Below are 19904 nucleotides of genomic sequence, written 5' to 3'. Positions count from 1 at the left end.
TGCTGCTTATTCATCAAGTACCAATGAGGTGTAATGTCCCAAGGGAGGGCTCAGTTCGTATTTCTCAAGTCCACCATCAAGTCCACTCCTTTAGTCGTGTTGCTTTCATTGCTTATTTTAAAAATCTTTCTGCCAATGCTTAAATTCTAAACTTTTCCATATGCATCTCCATACTTGGAGTAATCCTAAAAATGATACCAGTTCTCTCTAATCCCTTTTCACCTTAACATTTATTTTCATTTATCACCTTGTTTTCCACTCATTTTAAAGGAATGGCTTCTTTACATAGGTCCAATAATTTTTTTTTTTTTTAGATAATCCTTCAGAAATAGCTAGGAGATAGAGACACACAGCCTCCACAGCTGAACTGTGTTATATCTGTGCTGGGGAATTCTAGGTCATTTGTCATACAGATATCATTATAAGAACCTCAAAGTTTAGGATGTTTCTAGGGCATTTATTCTTCAATCTTTTAATTCTTTGTAATGTACCCAAGTCCTCTAGGCCTCAAAATATGTTGTGACAAAGTTGTATTTTGAGGGTGGGACAGGGAGAGAGAGAAGCTGTAGGAGAGGAACACGACAAGGATGTGTTTGGCTTTCTGTCCCGCAATGGCAATGAGCCATATTTAGAGGTTCTGTCTTATAGCCCTCAAAGATGCTTGTCATAATGTCTAGCTACTGATGAGCCAGTTCTTCATATTTATGCTTACATAAAGAATTCTGCTGAAGGTATATGCTATAAAATAATCATGCATCAGTGTTTATGTGTATTCAGATAGTGCCTGCTAAGCACAGGCATATTTCTGTTAGATAAAGGTATTAGTTTATGGTCAACTGAGTAGTAAATTCAATCAGATTCAGCCACCAAGGAGAGTCATTTCAAGGGCTTTTTTTCATTAAACTCTCTGAGGATAGTAAGTTTTGTTCTCTTTTCATTCAATGTTTCACAGCCATCTGAAGATCACTCTATATTGCCACCTGTTGAAACTCTGTCCCCAAAACAGAGGTAAAGGCACGGTATAGAATTTGCTGCTTGACCACATTGCTTTTATAGTTGATAATATAAAATAGAATTAATAAATGCTCATAAATTCATCACAGATACACTGTTGCAAGTACCATGTGTGTATTTACATGAACATTATATTATCAGTGTTGATATGTAAAATATACTGTCAGTGGCACATTTAACACCTGTATTGGATTTAGTAGTAAATACCTTCCAGGCTTTTTGTGGTGGGTTATTTCAGCAGCTGTTTCAGGAAGTTGCTGTTTGGTTTATGCTCTTAGGATGAAAGGTTAGCCGGAAGGATAATTAGCAAATCAAAGTCTGTTAACAGAAAATCGATATAATAGGTTGGATCTTTAAACTTCCCTGTCACTGTTACTGTTCATACTTTTCAAAAGTGGATATTCAAGCCTTATCTTTCCACGTGCGTCTTACAACCTGAATGGAAGAATAGTCATTCTGCACGTTTTGGTGCTGATAAACTCCTGGGAGCTCCTGGAAATCTTCAGGTGTTTCTTCAGTCTGTCTACAATAATGCTAACTAGTACATATCAAATTCTGCACCTCTACTGAAAACTGATTATAGGTGCCTTTAACTGAAAAATAAGCTCTGCGGCTGGCACAATTACATTGATGAGCTGTTGCAATTCCTGTTCAAACTAAAAAAGGTCAATCTTTTCTTTCTCCAGCTATTATATCAATCAGAAATACAAGCAAGCAGGATTTTGTTTTGAAGAAATGGTAAGCTTTTTCTCCTGCAGTAATTTAAGCAGAAGCTCTGCATCAAAAATGTATTGTAAGATGAAATAAGACTCTTTTTGGGTGCTCTGCTCTGTGCCTGAGCATTCATGTGTCCTGTATCATTAAAACTGTACACCACTATTACTTTTACTTATTCCAGTTCTAAAAACTGGAATTTAATTGTATATTTTTTCATTAGCATCCTTAAAATTATACAAAGTTTTTCTTACTTTGGGGAGAGGTAAAGATAGGCAGTGGGCCAAGCAAGAATGGCTTTACTAATGTTGCTGGACAGTGGGAGCAGAGCCAGGGATGCTCTGAGCTACTGGTTTTTTTTAGGTGGATGTATGTGATCATTTAAAGAATCTATTTATATACATTGAATCTTTCAGCAACCCTTTTATATTGTGAAATCAGGCATCTATTTTTCTTGCTTGTTCTGTTCTGATGTGCCTATTGAATATCCAAAGATTTTTTTTTATAGGATGATTATGATAATGGAATGATAATAAAATGAATATGAAATAACAAAAATAACTAGCAAATGTATGTATGTATATTTCCATAGAGGACATAAAACCAGAGTGGTGGCACTACCAGAACTATTATGTATCACATCATTCTTTACTCATCATTGTCTTTACAACAGACTATTACAAGAGTTCTTGAGTCTTCAGGTAAGGAAATGGAGAAGGGGAGAAAGTGGGACAAAAAAGAAGTAGCTGGCAAAAAGAGATTTGAGACTGAGATACCAATGTCACTCACCTGCTTTGCAATTTTCTGTTAGGAAGAAAGATGATCCAGAAGTATCCTAAAAAGTGAGGGTTATGTAATGAGATTTTGTAAAAATTGCAAATGAGAGAAATAAAATATCCCCTTCTATCACCTTAAGATGGTTATTATTTAGATGACGAATGACAGTATTATTTGCCTAAGAAAAAAATAATTTGTGAATCAAGCCCTAGGTTTGTTTTTAGATGACTAAGAAATTCAAATCAGTGGAAGTTCTCTTTATTTATGTAGGACTGAAATTAGCCCTTTAAATCCATTAGAATGGAAAATTCCCAAAAAAGACAGCTGCTGGTTTTGTTGTTCTTTTAACAAGTCTGGGAGGAGTAGCTTTATCTGTACCTAATACTTTCACAAAGCTTATTAAAGAAATATATTGCTAAAGAAGTAAGGCCATTCTTTTGCTGCCAGACATTTAGTTTTCTCACGTAATCAGAGAATAAATAACAGAATGCTGGCGATTACTCATACAATTGGTAGTTGAATGGAGTTTTGTCTGTGCCCAGTTGTGCTAAAGTTAAAGGTTGAGTCAAGGCTGTAAAATTTGAGTTAAATGTCCTCCTTTTCTCTCAGCCTTTGAGTGAATTTAGTCTCCAAATGTAAAAGAATGGGTCAGGCCCAATGCTGTTCCTTCAGAATGCTTTGGTTTTGCCCCTAAATGAGATAGATGTTCTATTTTTTAACCTTTTTTTCTGGAAAATGTGTACTTATGATTGGGGAAAACAGTCTTACTGGTGGCTTTTTTCGGTATTTCCAAGCAACTATTTAAGTAAAGGAAAAGACCTCTGAGAGTACAAGCTGGTCTAGCAGCAACTTCCACATAATCAATAATGTGGCTTGATTTGGGGCTTTTTTGGTAAATGTTATTCTTACTGATACTTATCTTCGTTTTTGTAACATAAATGCAAGCAGCATTTAGAACACAAGGAAAAATGCATGTTGCTAGGGGATGGCAGGCAATTGTGAGACCAAGAAGTTGGTGAGTTGGTTTTGACACAGAATTGTTCAGAGATCCTGAATCAAAAACAAAAGGAAAAATATCCATGGCTGGCGCATCAGACATTTAAATAGGTCTTTTGAAAAATCTTCCTTTATTATCCTTCCGCCTTAATTCTACAACTGCTGCATTATTCACTTAGTATGAGAAATATGCTACATTTCCTATAGCTTAAAAATTATACATACAAACAATAGATTACTTATTATGTCCTTATTACTTGTTTTCAAGGAGAGTGAAAATATTTTGGTGTCTGTTAGACAAGTTATATTTGATATGCAATTTATTGGTCAAATCTTGAGGGCATGACTAAATACTCACAGTCCTCAGTCAAACCTGCCGCAGAAATCAGTGAGAATGCACAATTATAGATGTCATTTAACTGAAACGAAGATGAGTGTTTCATAGTCGACTTCAATGGCAGTTCTGCCTGGGCAAGTACCAAGTAAGTAGTTCAGACACAGGCCTGTGAGAATGTACTTGCATGCAGATTGTCAGTTCTTCTTGATTCATTTATTTAGACACCCATAAATTTTGTATTGAGTTCCAAAGCACTTTAGCAGCTGTGGGTAGAATTTTAAGATTTTTTTTTTATTTTCACAAACGGCAAGTGAAATCTGTTTCTAGTAATATATTTCAGATTCATGGGTGGAGGAGGCAATGTTATTTTTATAGTTGAGGAGATGAACCAAGATATTTTTAAGCAGAAATGAAGGATGTCTGGGCAGAATACAGTATGTTTGTTGTAATCTTTGAATGTTATTTTTCTAAGCATTCCTACATTATTAAAATGTTAAAAAGACAATGCAGTGCTATAGAAAGTTTGCATTCCAGGACCTCTAAAATAAATGTAACAGAGTCTGTAATGGGAGTATAAAATAGTTACAAAATAATAGATGTCTGGTGTCAGAAAAAGAGAAGTTTAACCAGCAAAAACACTTACTTTCACCCAGATGAGAGTCAAATTTTGTAATAACAGAACTTATACAATATTTCAAACTTTGCCTAAACTGTGTTATAATTTTCCAACTCTTAAATTTTTCCATTCCAGCCAATACAGTCTGGCATAGCTCAGAAAAGGTGAAAGGTTGAGGTAGATTTAAAGTAAATTTGCCTGGACGTACAGCAACAGGACCCAGAAAGACTAAGGATAGTCTCACTTTATGGATACTCTTTAAATTAACGTCCACCCTTGCTAGCTGTGTGTTGTTATATGTCCCCTGGTTATATCTACCTTGTTTTCAACTGCTGGCAGCACAGTGCTACTGATCTTGCTGAGTTTTATGAACAAACTTCTAGTGAAAATTTTCCCAACCCCTGTAACAGGGGTGCGATGTGTCACTGAGAAATTAGGTACTGGCAACGTACACTAAAGCAGGAAATTGCTCTGTTTCTGTTTGTAGACCGTTTTCTCCAGAACTAACGCACTGCATTTACCATAGTTACCTGTTCACCCTATTCAGTCTAAAACTTGTAAAAGGGGGAAAAAATTGTATTAATCTCTTTTCAAGTGAGGAAAAGAGAAGTCCGATATAACCTGCATTCTGTAAAAGACCAGAATTGAAGTCAAGCAGATGAAATGGAGACACAACACAAGTTGCTTCAAGTGAGTGTTAAAAGTTTGTTTGCTCCAGACACAGTAAGTACACTCCTGCATTTTGGCTAACAGTGCAGAATCAATCCTCCTTCTTGTTCCTCTTGCTTTTGCACAGAGAAATTGCATTGTGTTGAAATATTAAATAAGACAATTTTTAAAAATGAATGCCCTTTTCCACCCCACCCCTCCCCCCGCCCCGGTGAGTGCACCCAGATTTTTCTTGATCTTGGTCAGTAGAACAGATCTAAAACACCAGCCAGCCAACCAAAAGCAATTCCCCAAGAATCTGCAACTATGCAAAGAATTGACTAAAAATCATAGGTGATATAGTGGGATCACCTCAGACACCCCAGTAATTGGAGCAGCAGGCACTCTCTGCTCAGGAACGTGTACAAATAGGTACAGAAATAGATTTTGCAGGGCAAGATTTTACAGTTGCAGAACAGTGTGTACTTCTGAATATTTTCTAATTCTCATCAGTCTACTTTCATAAAAATTAAACCCCTCCAAAATTTCAAAACCAAACCTTTGTAACATTACATCTTTAATCTGATCAGTTGCAAATAATTTTGTGCTCTGAAAAAACGACAGGTTCCTTTGTAAGAAAATTCCCTGGAGTCTTTGGTATGCCAAATCAGAAATAAAATATCTAAGAAATTAAGTATCAACATTACTGTTGTACCATTGCCAAACAAGCAATACTTCTGAAATGAAAAAGATACTTTGGCTCTCCTGTTGAAGAGTAGTGATGCAGTTAATCAAATAATCAGTCTAGCTACAGAGTTCACTCAATATTGCAGAGCCATCCAGACATTTCCTGATGTAGCTTCAGTATCTTGAGAAAATATGTTGTAGCTTATTTCAGTGCACATTTGTGTTTGAGATGAAAAGGTTTATATTTATAGCTTCCATTTGTTTCTCATCTTTGTATAGAAACAAAATTGGTTTTCTTTAGAATGTGTCAAACAGATTTATTTCATGCAGCAACCTTTCATTATATAAAACCTAGCCATTTTTCAGACAGGCTTGAAGAACAAGAAAAAACATTTTACAAAAACTAAAGGTAATCAAAGGGTTAATAGATACACTGTGCTGTCTGATTTGCATGTAGGTTTGCAGTGCAGTTTTTCTAGAACAGAGCCCTACGGGTTTTTCAGCCTCATTTCTCAATAGACTGCACAACTGGTGAAAGTAGGTATTTTTTTTTACAGCCATTAGAGTCTCATTATTCAGAAAATGCGGAAATAAAACAAAAAAGATTTTGAAATCCCTTATCAAAGTTAGCTAACTCTGTCTTACTGAGTGTCAAGAAATAATCTAATGTTCTTTGTAGGGTTTTTTGAATGATGCTGAGATGCAGGACAGAGTGCTTACAAATGCTGTAAAAGGTTGTGACCACTAGTGACCTAATTGCTTTCCTGCTATTGCCTTTATGGCATATATTACTCATAGTGTTCATCTTTTTCTTCATAAAAAGGATAGTTAATTGTGTGTGCTTTATTCCTTTATAGCAGTGTGAGCCAGCAGAAGATAAGACTTTCTGTGAAGAACAATGTTTTGAAACTTGCTTTTCTTACTGGAGCTATTGTCTGCCTTCCTATTCATGGCTTTTCTGCTAGTATATTGAAGGAGGCCCTTCTTGTCCTTCCGTTAATTCAGTCATTGATCATCTTCTCCCTCCACATCTTATTGCAGGGCAAAGAGATGTACAGCAACTATTGTATCCAATATGATGACTTGTGGGTCCTCTCCCTCTGCCCCAGACCTGTGTCCCAGGGTAGATCCTAGGGTTTGTTTAGGCAGTCCTTCAAGTACAGTGTGGCTAAATAAGTTTTCCCCACCTTGATTTTATTTTGTCATGGTTTCTTAACGTATCCCTTAATTACTTTCAGCTGGGCTTGTAACCTTTTTGACTGTGATCTCTTTACTTTCATGTTTTTGTTTTTAAATGCTGCAAATTTTGTTACAATATTTCTGTGGTACAGCTAAAGCTACTGATTTTTCCCTCTCCATATTCTTCATGTCCTTCGCTTTCAAAGCTCTCCATACCTTTGTATGTCTTTTGTAACATACTTTCAAGATGCTGTCTTGCACTACCACCCATCAGCCATTGAAACCAGCTTCCCAAACAGCTTCCCGCTTTTCCTGGTCCTATTTGTGAAAAGCTCCCTGCAAACAGCTGCCAAACTTACTTCTGTTATCTCACCTCTGAAAACTTCTCTTCCTCTCTGATGGATTGAAAAACACAAAAAAGCTTGTGAGAAGTTTGGCTGCCACACCGGTGCCTGTGTTGGTGACCGGTTGTTCTGTCTCTTTTGTGATTTCATACCTGTCTGCAGCTGTGAGCTCTGCTCTTAAACTGAAAATCGCTTGGTCTGGGGACCACCTTATTGTTCTGTGTGCAGAAAGCTTAGAACAGCAAGGTCAAATGATAGATGTTAGTAATATCAACTAAATCACCTCTCTTCAGCATTGTCAATGGGCATATTTTATAAAGAAGTGTAGGAAGAAAAAGTGTAGTGAGAAGTAAGTGTCACTTTTTAGTTTTACGTGAGACGTGCCAAGCAGCTAAAATGTCAAATTTTAACTGAGAATTTTATTTTTCAATAAACACATTTTTACTTTGTCTTTATTGATGCCAATTTAGCTAGAGTAATAAGCTTTTCAGCAAAATGTCTTGGATTGTATAATTAATGTAACTTAATGTTTACCTTTGCTACACAGTTTATCAGGGAAAGAGCATTTATACAATAGCCTGACAACCTGATTGATTTCCTCTTCCCATTCTGTAATCTCTGTATGCTTCAAAGGTTGTTTAATGCAGCCCAATATTCATAGGCATATTTGGAGCTGTTGAAATTATAGGGAGAACCTGAAAATTGGTTTCATTCAGTACAGCTCTGCTGGTTTGGGAGATATGCTTGCTTTACCTCGAAGTCTCAATTACTCTCAAAAATCAACACTTCAGACTAATACCAGTTCCCTGTAACATGACTTATATGAACTCAAGGCTATCATAAGACAATCTTTGCACTACATTTCTAGTAACCCATAAATAAAACATAAACCCTTCCTTTCAAAAATCACTTTTGTTTTTAGTTACCATAGGAAGTGGCATGGTCGGAAATTAATTGGAGGTGTTCAGGGTCATCAAGCTGTCCATGTTTTAAAAGTTGTTCTTTCAGTAGTGATGTGGTATTGTAACATACTACTGTAAACAAGGCTGATCGCACCAAAGGATTTGCGCCTAACCATGCATCAGTTCTGCTTATCGGTTGCATAGCGTTGATAACCATGCAGTGATTCAGTTATACATTAAATTATTTTGTTGCTGTGTTTCTCCTAATGTAGCTGGTTTAGGCTGGAAATTGCATTAGAAATTGCATGGCTCTTGCCTTCAGGTTTTTCAAGAAGAAAATGAGCACAAGTATTTACTATTTTCTTACCTTTACAAAGCAGAATCATAAATATCTAGACTGTTGAAAACAGTTTTCCATTATGCTCTTTCTAAGCTGGCAATATGTTCTGTTGTGAGAGCAGGTGGAAGAATTATGAAAACAAATCTCCATGTCTAGGATGGGAAATTAGCAAATCTCTCAAAAGAGCTTCGGCGTAGGGTTGTCTAGAGCAGCGGTGGCCACTTTGCAACGTCTGTGCCACCCTTCTGTTGTGAGTACTTTGTGTATGGCTGCTGTTCAGTGCCTGCAGCTGGGGGATGCAGTGAAGGACCTGGCACAAGGAAAGGTGCGAAGCTGAATGCTGAATTTCTAGATTTATACATGAGTTTTCTGCTTGGAATTTAGAATTCTGCTTGGTTTTATTTGTATTAAGAATCCTAAGAATTTTAAGTTACTTTTCCACTGAAAGTAGTACATACATGTTTATCATGAAGTCATGAAGTCCATATTAGAACTTCTACCTAACATGCACCAAAATCATCACTTACACTTTAAAAAAAAAAAAGTTATTTCCTAGCAATAGAAAGCAATATCTATAGGCACATTTTAGTATGGTAAGAAATCATTTTAAAACATAAATGTATAATGTGCAAATATATATGTTATAAAATAGTAAACACTTCACACAAATCACAAAGTAAACCAAGTGATCTCTCTTAAAGGTACCTTATGAACCAAACTGCTTAACAGAATGTTTGGGGGGGAAGGGGGGAGGAAATATTCTTTTTGCTTTCTGCATGGACTGCACTGATTGCTGGACTATGAGCAGGGACAGAGCATTCACGTTCAGTTGTTCACCAGGAAAGAAAACAACTGAAAAGAAGAGATGCAGGTTGAGTGTCAGAGGGAAGAAGTTTTGTGAGAATATTTTTGCCCCTTTTTGAGCTAGGGCAAACCCCATTCACCTAGCTGGACTAGGATTTCAGCATTAACAGGTAGGTCCTGTAGATTATGCCATAGCAACTGTAGTGCGAGTGGCATGACCTGCAAAGATTGGTAAATACCTTAAGCTGGTCTTGCTCTGGGAGATGTTCTCCTGGGCTGTGTCCTGACTTCGGTACATACAGCTGAAATGAGGCAGTACTAATTAGATAAATAAGTCTTGAATTCTAACGTGGTGCTGACACAAACATAAGGCAAACAACCAGAAATATGTGAACACAACTTCAAAGCAGAATTGAAACAATGTAAGTAGGCGACAAGAGCATTGATATTACTGAGCCCAAAGCAATACTTAATGAGCTAACTTTATTTTTTCCTTGGGCTTTATTTCAAAATAAATTCAGGCTTCAGTGAGAACTTGAAGTGAACCATTGATTTACTTCTCTGGAGTCTTGAGGAAAAGCGAGACTTAATTTAAAGACAGGAATTTAACACAGATGAAATATGGCCTTTCTATGTGGAAAAAGAACATAGTCGGATACAGTGCTACAGTACGGGTTAGATTTTAAAAGAACCCCTTGCATGTGGGTTACAATGTAAGCGACTCAGGTTGAATCACAGCTGCAGTTTTCTGGGAGGAGGTTGGTACCGCTGTGATCTCCCGCTTCCAGCTGTGCTCTGCCGAGCGGCACAGCAGCAGCCGGGGGTACGGCCCTGGTCCTGGGCAGGGCAGGGCGGGCTCACTCATGCACTTGTTTGGCCTCTGCCCGGCTCTGCTGGGCTCCGTGGGCTTGGCCCGGGTGGAAATCAGAGCAAATTTGAGCCTATTCTCAATAATACTTGCCTTCAGACATAGCAAGAGGACTATAATCCTACCACTGCATCTAACCATCTACATGTATTTTATATGGCGATTACAGTTTGGAAGTATGTATATGCATGCAGGCATTAACAGTTACATTTCTTATTTCTGCGTGGAGATATTATTTGTTAGCTCTGTGCTATAAGTACAAATAAAAGGGTAGTCGTCTTCGTGCTTTGTATATACATGCGATTTGCATTTCCCGTGCTTTGCACAGTTGAATACTTGGCATTTCTGTCTCAAAAATAAAACTGCAAGTAATGGTGTTTTGAATTCTGTGGATTGAAAACAATAAGCTGTTATCAAAAGCCCATTTGGAGAAGTGCAATTTTCTGATTTTAGAAGCCAGGAAAACCCAATTCTGGCCCCACTGCAGTGACAAATATGCACTTAGCTCAGTGTACTTTCTGTGGGAGTTAAACTGTATAATAGCCTTACAATTATGATCTTTGAAGATGTTCTGCATTAAGCATTTAGAATGGTGGAAGGAAACATTAATTCATAGAGGGGCGTGTGTCTCTCCTAATACACATACATCTCCATGGATGAAGAGCTTATTTGTGTCAGGAAGCTTTCCAAATGATGGTATTATTATGTGAACTGAGGTTCTTTCCAAAAGCTGAGATACTGGCAGAATTGAGCCCAGCTGGATACTGGTAACTTCCCTCTAGTTTTCTAGAAGTTTTCTGGTTAGCTTGTAACACATTATATACTCTAGAATTGCTTTGTGTTATGAATAGTGAAAACACTGTAAATCTAGGGGATATTTTAAAAATTTACGTACTACATCAGCTGGTGGCCGGCTAAGTGAGGAGAAGTGGGAAATGAAATCTGTCATTTTTCGATCATCTGTTAAATTCAGCGATGGAAAACCATCAGTCTGTGATGGTAATTGGTGGCCTGTGTAAAATGGATCTTACTCCGTTGCTCAGGATCTCACTCCACAGACGCTTGATGGCAAAACAAAGAAATAAAAATCTGCTCCCCCTTGTCGCGGAGGGTTGAACAGCGAGGTCGGGGGCTGCAGGCAGGAGCGTGAACGCTCTTGCGCACGAGGCAGTCTCTCAGGCCGGGCCCACCCCGGCGCGCATCAGCTGGCGTTCCTGCTGGCCCCCTCCTCTTCTCTCTCTCACAGGAGGAGGTGATTTCTATCTCTAGGAAGTGTTTCAAAAGCACCAAATCTTTATGCTCACATTAAAAAAAATACATGGGAAACAACCTAAAAAACCCCCAAAGTAGAAGTGTAGTCTCTATATATTAACATACGGCTTGCAGTTCTGCAGGTGTATTATTCTTTTAAGGCCTGAAATACAAAATACTGAGGAACCTTCCTTTGTTGCACTCAGGTTCACGTATATCCTGGTGTTACGCCTTTTTCGGTCTGGCATAATATTGCGTACAACAACAACAACAAGCAGCAGCCTATTTTCCTGTAATGTGAATTCACAAATGGCAGCAGTTCAGCATGTTTCCTTTGTAGATGTTAGCACCTCTGAGAACTTTCCATATTGAAAACTCTTTAATTTAGAATGTTAGGAAATGCTAGTTATTAAAACCATGTATTTTGTGAAGACTCACAAGTCATATAATGTGTTCTAGATTTTTGCAGATGTGACTTATTACTATAGAGACATTAAAATTGAATAGTCTATGATCTATGATTTAACATCACTTTCTTTTGTCATACTTTATCAATCAAAATACCTTCAGAATCTGGTTTTATCATTAATTTGCTCCTAATAGTAGTCTTTGTACTTAATCATTTTCAATGTTTAATACAGTTCATATCGTGTAATTCCAAAGTATTTTTATTGCTATTTTAAAAAATAATAATTCTTTTATTAGAATTTTCTTTCTCCTATTTTAAAAAATAATAATTCTTTTATTAGAATTTCCTTTCTTCTGGTTTTTAACAATCTAAAATTGATGTACTGCAATGCACTTCTGGGAAATATGCCAACAACTGTGGGTTGTAGTTTCAGGATGCCTGTTCATAGTTCATACACACACTCGAGTGTTTGTTGTAGGGGGTACAATCCTGTTTTCAGAATTCTTGGTAGCACAGCATTGGCCTGATACACAGACTGAAGTTAAGACAGAGTCTGGTAGCTGTAAACATAAAGTGCGAGGGCCCATACTTAAAAATAACCAAGTGCTCAAAATAGAACCTAGTTTTTCAAATCAGTCCAACATCATTTAAAACTATGCCACGGGTTTCAAATGGGATATAAGTAGTTTTTAAGAGGTTGCTGTTATGTAGATGTTGTGCTTGCTTAGATGATAAAATTTGATTCCTGTTGTTCAGAGTGACAACAGGTCACTTACGCAATCATTTCTTATGTCCATTTTGTCGGGGTTGCTCATACCAGAACCACTCTACTGTCCCCATCCCATCCCATGTTCTTTGTAGCTGAGCTTGTTTTACTGTCGGCGACTGGTATGGCTTGTGGTCGCGAGGACTGCAGTTGGATAGCTTAAAATGCAATGAGCTCTTGTAGAGAACACGTAGGCAAGGAGCATTTGAATACTGGCTCTGGCACAAAGTTCCTCTGTAGGCAGAGTTGGGACATTTAATCTCTCGCCTTGCGATCGCCGTCTGTAAAATGAAGTAATACCTGCCTACCTGTCTCATAGGAGCACAGATGATTGACTCGTGCTTGTGAAGTGATGCAGGAATGCACTGAATGCACATCAGAGCCATCTGATCTCCAGATATATGGGGAATTGTTCTTGGAAAAATCTAAAAATATTAGCACCTGTGTTCATGTGTGTAGTGTAGTACCATAATCAACTCCTGTAACTGAAATGAGGGATATCATATGTCAAAATGGTGCTGGAGCCTTTCAGCGTCCTCCCAGTGACTTTGAGAAACTTAAGCCATTCCAAAGGCAAATATATTGCTTTTCAGAAATATTTTTCTAATCCCCAGTGCAAAGGCTCATGTGTTTCTGAGTGCTCTCCAGTCCTTAACCCTGGCTGCCTTTGGGCTTTCTTGGGCTCCTTTCAGCTGGCCAAACCTGCAGCATAACAGCAACAACAGCTGGCATGCATTTGTTGAAGTTACTGGTATTCACTGGTAGCCTTAAAAACAGGAAAATCACCCCTTTTGTCAAATTACACACATTTCATGGCAGGATTTTAACAAGATTTCAAGGATGCTGCTGTCCTGTATAAAAAGAGATGAATTTTAACTCCACTGTTGCATTAGGTTCACTAAAACCACAGGACTATTACTGTATGGGTTTTTTTGTGTGTGCAGCATATTATGACATACATATTTTGCTTCTTTTAGAAGATAAAGGGAAAGCAAAACCCAATAGTGCAAGTCAGCAGTCTAGTACAGAAGTGGGTCCTTTTCTTCCCAAACCTGGAGCGGCAACAGTGGCACCTGTAACACCTGCCTCATCCTCCAAGAGCACGAATGGAGCTCCTAACACAGTTTCTGAGTCAGAAGAGGAAAAAGCCAAAAAACTACTTTACTGTTCATTATGCAAAGTGGCTGTGAATTCCCTGTCACAACTAGAAGCCCACAATACAGGTGCGTATGCATACAGCGCAAGTCAGTTGTGTGTTATTATTTTTAAAATTCAGTGTAACAAGCTGGTTTTCTGACACTGTGGTAGCCACACTTCACCGAAGAGTCTTTTAGTTAAAACTTACAATGGCAAGTTACAAAAACATTTCTGTTAATGACAATTTCATGTGTGGTCTGATATTTCATTAAAGCTCTCTCTAATTTTTTTTTAAATGTCGTTCATGTACTCTATAAGCTTTTAGTTGACAAAATCCCTTCAGTTCATGTTACCTAATCAGATTCTATCATACCTCCATAGTGAGGATCATAGTATGATCATAGTGGTTTCTGCAACACTAAGGTTTCTAAAGTGTGAGTCCTATATCTCTCTCATATTTCATCTCACTACCTCTGGTGTCTGTTTTTTTGCTGGTACAACTTATAGTAATTTTTGTTATTTGATATTTTTGATAGTTTTGGGGTGGGCTCCTTAGATTTCCTAGGTGTCCTAGAATCTTTTGACTATTGCAAATTAGATATGCTCCCTTTAAAAGGCCATAAGCAGCAATCCCTAACGTGCTTTGGCTGCTCTGTGATGTGCTGGTGATGTAAAGCTTGTTAACAAACCATTGAAGCTGGTTTTACAGCAGTAATCCATTCTTAAAATGGCCAAAGCAGCCATTTCTTCCAAATCAGAGGATACTTATTGAAGTATTTGTGTTCCTAGGCAGGTTTTGAGTGATTGCTGTGGTTCCTCTTCCACTCTTGCACGGGCCTTTTCCGTGATTCGCCAGTTATGTGGATTTTGACAGAAGAATAAGGAACAAACACCTTGGCCATACAGCCACACACTGCCCCCAAACAGAGAGGCAGTGGTCCAGCGTGCCTGTTGTTCCCTTTTTGTACAAACCCTTCTTCCATTGTCTGGCTTCCCTTCAGAGGAAGTGGGAACTACACTGACCAAAAACACAGTCATCATTAATCCCCATCTGTGGTGACTTTAACCATTCTGTCTTGAAGACACATGTGTTACAAAAAGTCCCAAGGCTGATGGACATGGTTGTATGTTGCTGATCATTAACTCTCCGGCGTCTCCTTCCCCATTAGGCTCCAAGCACAAGACCATGGTCGAGGCTCGGAACGGTGCTGGTCCCATCAAGTCTTACCCTAGACCTGGATCCCGGCTGAAGGTGCAGAATGGCAGTAAAGGCTCAGGGCTGCAGAACAAGACATTTCATTGTGAAATCTGTGATGTCCACGTTAATTCAGAAATTCAGCTTAAACAGGTAGCTTGCATGTATCTGGGGCTCCTTTGTTGTTTTTGGTTGCATTGCAATGTTGTAGGTGGGATGTAGGTCTGTGTGAAGATGTTGTGGCAAAAAGTGAACTTAGTGTTTCTTTTCTGTCATCCCACGACTATTTCTAAATAGTTCACCACAGGTCACGTTCACCTAATTGTTTCAGCTGGGAAAAAATGGGCTTGAGAGTCGTAAAGCGGTGGTGGACAAGGTGTCAGTATCCATGAATAACATAGCAGATCTAGTTTAAAAGTTTGCTTTGTCTCAAGAGAGAGATATGAACTTTGGTCTCCCAAATGGAAGAAATTCTGGGTTGAGGTTCCCTGAATTCCTCTTTTGGTTCTGTTTCAGTCTGCTGGGATGCTTTTTAATACTACGTGAGAAGGAGAATGTGACTTGAATCCATTGGTTTAGGACAATCAGCAGGAGGGCAATACTGTAGATATGTCTGAATTGTGTAGAGCAACGTTATCATTAACGGCGTACCTGTATGAACATGCAGCTCTGCTCTGTCCGAGCTAATTAGCCCTGGGTTCAGAACTGTGCCCGTACAAATACATTGTTTCTGATACCCAAACGGGAATCTAACTGGATGGTGCTGTGCTGTGTGGACGTGTCCTCTCATTCCCCGTTATTTCAGTTATCTCTAAGATAGTATTAAATTGCATGGTGTAGACATATCCCTGGGTACTGGTTCTTCCTTCAGCTAATATTGAATTATTTATACAACTGAACAGCATCAGCGAGACTGAAATTTACTTCCTACTTCTGGATATCCCTGTGACCTAGTGATTACAGCTCTGCCTGGTTCAAAGCTCCTCAAGTGGAAAAAGGAAATACTAACCAAAATATCAATAATTTGCAGAGCCTGTTTCGGATCACAGAATTCACTGTTTGATTAGTTTCTCTATTTGATGTGCTCGGAATTGTTATGTTTAATTTAGCAAAACTCATCTTTGCTCTCTCTAAAGAACCTACTTTATCTTACAAACAGGGGCTTAGGCATATCCTGCTGATAAATCAATTTCAAATTCAAAACTGAGAAATGTTTAAACAGCTAATTAAATGTGAGGATATTTATTTCAGCACATTTCCAGCCGAAGGCATAAGGACAGAGTTGCAGGAAAGCCTATGAAACCTAAATATAGTCCTTACAACAAACTGCAGCGCAGCCCAAGTATTTTAGCAGTAAGTATTTTTATTTCTCATCACTGTCTATGTGAATTTGTGACCCTGGGGACTCCCACCGCACAGAGGCAGGAACATGACAGACCTGACACTTCCGCAGCGTTTCTCCCCCTGCAGGCTGCATCTGCACGGGGATCAGATTCGAAGATAGTTATGTATTCTGTCTGCCCAGTCAACGGCACGCAGACAGCACTGCGCGTGTTATTTACTGCTAGGAGGAAGGGAATAATCAGTGGAATGGGGAATGAACCGTGTGCCCCGTGGAAAGGTATCAGCTCTGCTGGGCTAGTGCGCTTCTTCCTGAAGGCTGCAATGTATATACTCTGTCTTTCTGGGCACCTGAGATGACTCTCAGTTATGACGGATGCAGTCAGGGAAAAGGGCATAAGATGTTAAGAGATAAAAATACTAATGCTCATTCTCTGCATACAGCAAAAGAGAGTGCTGTGTGGACGTATTATATTGGTGCAAAAGAGTTATCAGGTGTTTAGGAGAATTGATTGCCCATTTGCAGGCTCGGGCTGTGGCTGTCACTCTGTCACTGGCTATCAAAACACCTCTCCTGCCTTTGTGCCCCCAGCCGTTCCCCTTTCACACCCACCTGCATTTCCAGGAATTCCCCAAGCTGGTTCTGCCAGTCAGCTGCAGACGGAGTTCAGGCTGGCTCTAGCACAGCACAGATTGTATGTTTATTTGCTCATGACTCAGCCTGTATTTTATTCATTAGGGAAAAGTGCACGCCACCTATGGCACAAAAACAATTTGTAGGTTGGAAAGAGAGAGATGCAAATGTGTGTGCGCAAGAGTAAGCATGTGAAAAGCATTTAAAAGCTGAAATATTAATATGTCTTTGTAATTGTATGGAGGCAAATGAAAATGCTGCTGGCTTTCTCTAAGTCTCCGCATTCGATAGGTTCTGCACACACTCATCTTCTTCACTTGTGTAACACATCATTTTATAGTCTATTGCGTAAGGAGAGACCTCCATTAATAAAGGAAGGACATGAGTATCTTTGCCCCCCAAAATGTGTGACTGTAGTGCAAACCATTTTCAGTGAGACTGTAGCGTACATATTTCTGGTTAGCTGTTTCACCACAAGCACCAGCAACCATTGTAGATCATAAACTGAGTAATAATTCTTTCAGAAATAATTCTCTATGGTATTGATCTTTAAAAATATTTCTATTTTGAAAGGAGCAGCTCTGCATTGGCAGGTAAAAAGCTGACTGGACTAATACTAGTTTCCCATCCTGACCACTTCTGCAATTCCTTTTTGCAAGTGGAAAATTTGACTTTTGACATTGAAGACTTAATCATGGGTTTTTAATATTTCTTGCACAGTTATGATTTATATAATTTAATGTTGTTCACTTGCAAATTACTCTTCCTTCTAAACGGCAGTGTGACTGCCCCTACACTCAAGAGATTTATGTATCATTAAATACACAATTTGGTTGCTTTAATTGCCTTGGGAGTAAGAAGACAATGTGGGTAAAATTTCTAAGCAGCTGACATGAGGCTTCTGTGAGAAACCACGGCGTGCCTTTTGTCAGGGTTCATTTTTTCCCTCATGTAAAAGTGGGCGTGGGGAAAACTGTATTTACATTGCTTTTTTGTGTGTTTTATTCCAGGCAAAACTTGCATTCCAGAAAGATATGATTAAGCCGCTGGCACCTGCTTTCCTTTCATCTCCTCTTGCTGCGGCTGCAGCTGTATCGTCGGCTCTGTCCCTTCCTCCCCGTCCCTCTGCCTCCTTGTTCCAGGCGCCCGCAATACCACCAGCTCTCCTCAGGCCAGGCCACGGTCCCATCCGTGCAACACCTGCCTCCATACTTTTTGCACCATACTAATTTATTGATGTGAGAAAGAGATAACTATGGCCAGTAGAAAGGGTGAAAGAAAAGCAGGAAAGGGGTCGAGATTTTAAAATGTCTTTCTCTTTTGAAATGCCATCCAGCGTGACACCTCAAACACCCACACCGTAAAATTCATCATTGAGGGTACTGCATTTTGGAGTCCAGACAACTCTCTCAGTCTCTCTCTGTCTCTCCTTTTTTAATCCAAATAGAGAGTGATTTACTAAAAACTTAATTGCTCATAAAATTTATACCATTAAAGATTCATGCATCTATTAATTTTTTTTTCCATGTGTATGATGCACCTTGGAATCAAGGAACGTAAAATATTTTCCTGACAGACTTGAAAACTAGGGTCTTCCTTGCTCACACTTATGTAAATACTTCTCTGAAAACCAATGGAGTTTAATCTAATGTGAAAAAAAAAGGTAGATGAACCAAATGCTTGATTGTGGATAACATCTCAAAAATGAATTGCGTCCTTTTTTTTTTCAGTGTGCTCTTGTCAACAGGGATTGTGTACTGTCCTAGGCCCCAGTACTGGTGTATCTTGTGTAGTACTAAAGATGTATCACATGTCTGATTTTAATATTTTTAGTTTCTGTGCAAATGTTTGAAAGCAATGCAGCGCTGAAGCTTTTTGTTATTTCTTTTGTGTCACACTTTATTTAGAGAAATTAAAAATAGAAAGCCATATAACATATAGTTAAGATTACTACTTGTTTGCTACTTTCATTTAACTTATTTTTGTTGTTTCCTCACTGGTGTTGCTAAGCAATATTTAAAGAGAAAAAAAAGCTTTTCAATTGCACATTACCACAGCTCACATGCATTGTTCAAGACGACAATGGATCCATGTCTTTGTACGTAAATATCCTTTTTCTTCATTTCGAAGTTTCCTTTGTAATGATGCTGCATAACGTTGTGGCTCCCTAATGCAATAATGTACAGAACATAAAATATTTATAACTGACCATATTCTCTGTTTACTGAATATGTTGCAGTAATGCCCCACCTATCTTCTTACCTCCCCAACCCTTTTATAAAGGTGATATCAATATGCAGTACTGGGACTGAAGTCATTATGTGATAATGGGGACAACAGGTGGAAGAAAGGAAAAAAAAAATAGAATTAACTTTTAGAGCATCTTTATCTGCAATCCGTAATAGTAAAATGTCTGTGTATTTTTTTAAATGTACCTTTTCAATAAAATAATAAGAAAAATATACATGCGTCTTGTGTTTATTAATTGGTACAGAAAAAAAAAAGCCTGGAACAAACAAATTTAGCTAAAGGAGTCTTCAGGAGCAGGCAAAGCATTAGAGTTGCAATAAAGTATAATTACAGAACCTGTGTTTACTTCCCTTGTGTTTTAACGTCTTTTCCTTGCTACATCCTGTTACAGCTTTTACTGGGGCTTTTTTGCAGTAAGACTGTAAACATTCACTACATCGGAGATTCAGGGGAAGGAGCAGTAGAGCCAGGTGGGTGATTATGGTTTTATTATCGCACCACCAAAATGCTACAACATGGTTATGCCTTCTTAGGTGGAGATTAAGGATTAACTTTAAAACCAGCCTGGGCATACCTGAGACTGGAAGCAGGTCACTGTGGAGCCAGGACTTGCTCTCAAGCGTGGGCAGAGTAGGCAGCTGCTTGATGCAGCACGCTTTTGAAGGCAGGTGTTTGGGGAAGCTTTGAAATGATCT

At 38.6% G+C, this 19904-nt stretch overlaps 1 protein-coding gene across 1 annotated transcript in view; it reads left to right on the top strand.

The window, feature by feature from the left end:
* ZNF385B (zinc finger protein 385B) overlaps positions 1–19421 on the top strand; it is a 136841-nt gene extending 117420 nt beyond the window's left edge. Inside the window, exons 5-8 of the mRNA XM_075153357.1 lie at positions 13630–13875; positions 14959–15137; positions 16236–16337; positions 17970–19421. Of these exons, the coding sequence (XP_075009458.1) occupies positions 13630–13875; positions 14959–15137; positions 16236–16337; positions 17970–18188 (746 nt within the window). The 3' untranslated portion in view covers positions 18189–19421. The remainder of the gene's footprint in view (positions 1–13629; positions 13876–14958; positions 15138–16235; positions 16338–17969) is intronic.
* Positions 19422–19904: the final 483 nt, after the last annotated feature.

The sequence above is a fragment of the Calonectris borealis genome, chromosome 6 (assembly GCF_964195595.1).
Source record: "Calonectris borealis chromosome 6, bCalBor7.hap1.2, whole genome shotgun sequence".
In the NCBI taxonomy this organism is placed as follows: domain Eukaryota; kingdom Metazoa; phylum Chordata; class Aves; order Procellariiformes; family Procellariidae; genus Calonectris; species Calonectris borealis.
This window is presented reverse-complemented; position numbering and strand designations above follow the sequence as displayed.